Genomic DNA, 5,536 nt, shown 5'->3' on the forward strand with positions numbered 1-5,536 from the left:
AACAACAAAGGCAAAGGAATGACATTGAAGAGATCAAGCATCACATTGGATCCTTAAGGAGGAGTACTAGCCGCCACCATTAAAGGTGGATTCGTTCTCTTTATCTTCTTTCCTATTGTATTTTTCTATTTTCTGTTATGTTGTGTTATCTGCTCTCTTGTTCTTATTGCATGATCATTTGTATTTATGTCTTAAGGCTATAAAATGTTCCATATATCTCTCACCTTGCTTAAAAGAAAATTTTATTTGAAAAGAATTGAGAGATACATGAATTTCAAGTTTAAAATAAGAATAGTTCAATTATTTTGATGTGGTGGCGTTGCTTTTATTTTCTGAATGTATGAATAAATAGTGCATATAGTTTTTAGTATGTTTTGTTTAGTTTTTATTTAGTTTTTATAGGTTTTAGTGTTAAATTCATATTTTTGGATTCTACTATGAGTTTGTGTGTTTTTATGCTATTTCAGGTATTTTTTGGCTGAAATTGAGGAACTGGAGCAAAAGTCTGATTCAGAGACAGAGAAGCACTGCAGATGCTGTTCGGATCTGACCTCCTTGCACTCAGAAGAGCTTTTCTGGAGCTATCGAAGTCCAAATGGAGCATTCTCAATGGCTATCGAAAGCTGACTTCTAGAGCTTTCCAGTAATATATAATATTCCATACTTTGCTTCAGATTAAAAGGCCCAAAACTGGCACCCAACGCCAGCCTCCTGCTCCCATCCAGGGGTCCAGCGCCCACAAGGCAGAGACCAGTGTCCAAACGCCCAAAGAGGATCCCTTAGCCAGAATTCAATGCCCTAGAGGGCTCATAGCACATGGATCTCATCAAAGCTCAGCCCAAACACTCACCAAATGGGTTCCAAAAGTGAAATTTAGCACTAAAAGACTGTTTTACCCTTTCTAGTCATTAGTTTAGTATTTAAAGTAGAAGATCATTCTTTGTTAAGGATCTTCAGCCACCTCTACATCATACTTTTCATTTATCAGTGTATTTCTTATCAGTATGAGTTTCTAAACCTCCTAGGTTTAGGGGAGGATCCCTGTTGAGTTCTATGAATTAATAAAAGTATTACTGTTTTTCTTCAATCCATGCTTGATTCAATTCTAAGATGTATATTTATTCTTCAACATGGTGAATGGGATGATCCGTGACAATCAGCTCAGTTCTTCATATTAGGACCGCATGCCTGAAAACCACCCGTGTCTACTTGGGTTCGTGTGAATACGTGACTGGAAAGCATGAACCGCCAGCTTGATTATACATCTCTCAGATGGCTAATCCACGACCTTGTTGGGGACTTCTCGAGACACTAGTTCAGCCGAGGTATAGGGAGATTAGGGCATCTGTGGTAGAGGCTAGAACCCAAAGGCGCAGCATTTTCTGATCTGGAAGATCCAACGTTGTCTGTGACGTTTTGAGTAGGATCATTAAGGAGATTGGACTACAGGAGCTTCACCCTCAATCAGACTGGATGGGCACTAACCTTGGTGTTCAGATCTGGAGGAGCATTGGCGACCTCTCAAGAAAGGCGTTGATCACATACAGCCTGTCATTGAAGGAATCATTCACAAGCAAAGAAGACAGTAAGACCAATGTTAATTCAAAAGGACAAAGCAACTCCAAGCCTTAACCATCTAAGTTTTGAGATTATCATTGTAAACATATCAACCTAATTCCATCTTCAAAATCAAACCAACAACTTCTTGATTCGCCTGACTAAGACCTACAAGATAATCATAGCTTGCTTCAAACTACAATCCTCGTGGGATCGACCCTGACTCGCTCAGGTATTACTTGGACGATCCAGTGCACTTGCTGGTACAGTTATACGAAGTGTGGGGATTCGTGCATCACTACTCATATACAAGAAGAAAAGAATCTCTATGTCAGAGTATAGAGGACTCCTTGTTAGAGGCTAATGTAAAACCCGGTCAGACCGTAATTAATTAAATAATAAATTAAATAGAAGCGAATATGGTTAAAAAATTTAGCAATTGAAATTTGATAATTTAAATGTGATATTTGGACTCAGTGGATTTTTCTGAGTTGGAAAACATAGTTTTCTGCATAAAAATGCGCACTGAAATTTTGATCGGCAGTACCGGCTGAGATCTGTCTAGTACTGTAACTGAGAAAATTAATTTACTACAAGAAAATGGAACATTTGTAACAAAAACTTTGTAACAAATTTAAAATTGTTACAAAAAATTAATTTTTTGTAACAAAAATTAGTGATTGTTACATAATAATAATGTTTTGTAACAACAATATAATTTGTTACAAAACATTTTGTTATTTTGTAACAATTTGATTTTTTTGTTACAAAATTTTATAATATTTTGTAACAAGAGATGAAGTTGTTGCAAAAGTTCAAAATATTTTGTAACAAAATATCCATTTATTTCAAAAACTCTAATTATTTTGTAACAAAAAATTAATTTGTCACGAAATTCAATATTGTTTGTAACAAATTATTTGTTTGTCAGAAAATACAAGAATTTTTGTAACTAAAAAAATTTATTTTGAAATATTTAAATCTTTAAGATAATTTTATTTTGTTTTTAAAATTTAATATTTTAAAATATTATTTGTATTAATTAATTATTTTTATAAAAAATTCAAGATTAAATGATTAATTTTTAAAAATAGTATATATTATTTTATATTTTTTTATAAAATTAATATATAATTTTTACAAATAATCAAATCTTAAATGTTGACTAAAAATTAATTTTTTAAATTAAAAAATTAATATTCTCAAATTAAAAATTCTAACTCTAATTTTGTTAAGTCACAAAAAAAAACTCTAATTTTGTTCTAACTCTACTCACACCCACTTACTCACCTTAACCCTAGCCGTCACACCCCTTTTCTCCAAATGCACTCACACAACACAAAAACACACACACAGCAAGAGAAAGGGAAGAACGAAGAGGGAAAGAAAGGAAAAGAAAGGGGGAAGTTGGAATCAGAGTACAAGAAAAGGAGAGGGGGAAGAGGGAGGATGGCGCCAACGGGCATCACTGCCGCCGCGCCGTCGTGTCGCTGTCAGGAAGGAGGAGACGTTGAGTGAGAGGAAGAGCTTCGTGAGGAAGGAGCACCACTGTGCCTCCATCGCCGCCGTCATTTCGCGTTCTGCTGTCGCCGAGGGAAGCCGCCGCCGTCTTCGTCTGCATCGCGAGCGGGTCGTTGCCAGCTTCCACCGCTGTTGCATCTCCCATCACGAACGAAGCTGAGGACGCACAGGAGAGACAGACGCGTGGAGAGAGGAAGACGGAGGAAAAAGGATGAGGCGTTGTTCACCCTACTGCGCCCCAGTCGCTGTTTGTGTAGTCACCGTCGTCACTGCTGTTAGGGGTTGCGTCACTGAGCCTCTGTCGCCAAAAAACAGCGCTGCCTCGCCGGGATTCACTGCTGGTAAGAGCGTTCTCCCCTCTGATTTTGATTTTCTTTAATTTTTGGGAATATTGTTGTCATTGATTTCCATCAAGAGCTTCGGATAGGAGGGAAGGGCAAGCTCAAGGGAGTTGATGAGTAGCTAAGATTGCTTAGGAGCTCTGTATATGTTAGAAGCTTTATCATGTCACATTTGAGCATTGCTTGTTATTATTAGTGTTGAATTCTAATTTTGTTCTTTATTCTATTTGTGATGATCTTGCTGACATTGATGATTGGCTTATTGGTTTGACTTTAAGTTCACTACCACTCTTTGTTGTGTCACCATTTTCTGATTCACTGTCTATGCTCTGAGTTTTCTTCTCCATTGATGGCTTCTGTAATAGATCATTCAGCTTCTGCTGTTATAATAATAATTAACTATATGTATACCATTTTATTTATATATTTATAGATAATTAACAAAGATGAGCTATGGCTTGTAGGAGATTGGCCCTTATCATTGTTTCTGCTGTTATGCTTTCTATTACATTTGCTGGATTCTGTAAGTTTTCTTAATTCCTTATTATTCTGTAAGGTTTCTAGCTAATGTTTAATTATTAATATGTGAAAGTGTTTTACTTTTATGTAGTATGTTCCTTACTTGGCATACAGTGCCTTGTATACTTGTATGTTCATTGATTCATTTGCAGTTTTTATCATCAATATGTATTGTTCATGTTTGGATTAGAAGTAACAACTAACAAGTTCTTTTTCTACTTAGTTGGTGAAGCAAGTGTATCCTAAGTATGTCAAAATGTTATCTAAGCTTATGTTATCTAAGCAAGTTTATCTTAAGTAGGTTCATTTCTAAAATTGAGGTAATTTATTGTCTCTGGATGGCTGATGGTCCTAATAATTTATTGGTATGCTTGTTTAATTTCAAGTTTCAGGACTTGAATTTAAGAATTAACTTTCTTTTTAAATAAATTGTATGTTTGATTTGGATTATATCATGGTAAATACAATTTGTTTAGTTGCTGCTAGTATGCATATTGAAATCTTTAATAGTCAGTTCTAAGATATTATTAGTTTAGTATACCAAGTGTGTTTTCCTATTCTTTACATTTCTATTAATGGAATTTTGCTGTTTTCTTTGATTCTAGGGAAAAGGTGCAATTCCCTTGGAGAATTCCAAAAACACATACAAGATCAAACCTAAACTGCAGTATGATGTGAAAAGTTATTGCATGGAGTACTATTTTGAAACCAAAATTGGTGCTAATTTTGACTATCTTTTTTGTTTGCAAATGTTTGGTTGGTTTTGAGGACTTGTTTTTGTTTATTTGTTTTGCCTTTTGGGTGATGCAGGAAAATCTTTTGACTGGAACTCTACTTTTCATGATCTGCAGTTATGTTTTGGTGTAAAGGAATTTTTGGTATGGTTTAACATTTATCTAGTTTTTCATCGAAAGATTAATGTTTTCACTAAGGAACTACTTAATTGTCTTGTATATCACTAGCTCATTACTCCTCAAAGTGCAAGGGTGTAGTTCTTGAATAATACGAGTATATCTTTTTGTTTTTCCTGTGCATTTTTAAAGGAAAAATAAATCTTATTTTTTAAGTTAGTATTTTTTGGTTGGTGGTCTTTTCAGGTGTGTGGCACTTATTAGAAGCTTCTCCATGAGAAAGGAACTAAAAGAACATAATGGAGTTTGTAATTTGTAGTTTACATTTTGAAGATTTATAATTCCTTGTTTTTTTTGTCCAATGTATCTATCTAGTTCATTAGGGTTCTTCAATATATCTTGTTAGTTTGTACTTTAAAGTTTATATGTTGAAGATTTATAAAACACTCTTAGTTAAATGAAAGAAAGATATTTGTTATTATATATTATATAAATGTTGACTTGTTAAGTAAATTAGTTAATATATTAATTAATTAAAAAATAATATAATTTGGCAAATTATGTGTAATTTGTATTAAAAAAAATTATTACAAAATAGTGTTTTGTAACTAAAGAAAAAAAATGTTACAAAATCAAGTTACATTTTGTAACAAAATTTTATGATAGGAAAAATATATTATCACAAAAAATATTTGGAAGATCAAAATTTGTTATCACTTTTGTAATGATTTTGGGTCTTTTGTATCA

General features: G+C 33.7%; 1 protein-coding gene across 7 annotated transcripts; it reads left to right on the forward strand.

Moving 5' to 3' along the window:
- LOC107630993 lies at positions 2,853 to 5,272 on the forward strand. 7 transcript variants are annotated; one of them, XR_001618463.2, is made up of 6 exons: positions 2,855 to 3,419; positions 3,506 to 3,561; positions 3,884 to 3,942; positions 4,544 to 4,655; positions 4,749 to 4,816; positions 5,036 to 5,272. XR_001618463.2 is itself a non-coding variant. In XM_021122012.1 (5 exons), exons 1-5 carry the CDS (start codon positions 3,290 to 3,292, stop codon positions 5,051 to 5,053), a joined length of 282 nt encoding a protein of 93 aa, XP_020977671.1. In that variant the 5' UTR covers positions 2,858 to 3,289; the 3' UTR covers positions 5,054 to 5,272. The 7 variants fall into 7 exon arrangements, 4 of the variants coding, with proteins under 4 accessions (XP_020977666.1, XP_020977671.1, XP_016189781.1 ...); XR_001618462.2 differs by having other exon boundaries at positions 2,853 to 3,561; XM_021122012.1 differs by lacking the exon at positions 3,506 to 3,561 and having other exon boundaries at positions 2,858 to 3,419; positions 4,544 to 4,550.

This window comes from Arachis ipaensis, chromosome B01 (assembly GCF_000816755.2).
Source record: "Arachis ipaensis cultivar K30076 chromosome B01, Araip1.1, whole genome shotgun sequence".
In the NCBI taxonomy this organism is placed as follows: Eukaryota; Viridiplantae; Streptophyta; class Magnoliopsida; order Fabales; family Fabaceae; genus Arachis; species Arachis ipaensis.

What these genes read in the sequence shown, in the direction of transcription:
- LOC107630993 (XM_016334295.2), top strand. Translation starts at nt 3,290, where the DNA reads ATGAGGCGTTGTTCACCCTACTGCGCCCCAGTCGCTGTTTGTGTAGTC. An exon ending in TATTACATTTGCTGGATTCT is followed by an intron (nt 3,943 to 4,543) that starts GTAAGTTTTCTT and finishes CTTTGATTCTAG; the next exon opens with GGAAAAGGTGCAATTCCCTT. An exon ending in CTATTTTGAAACCAAAATTG is followed by an intron (nt 4,656 to 4,748) that starts GTGCTAATTTTG and finishes TGGGTGATGCAG; the next exon opens with GAAAATCTTTTGACTGGAAC.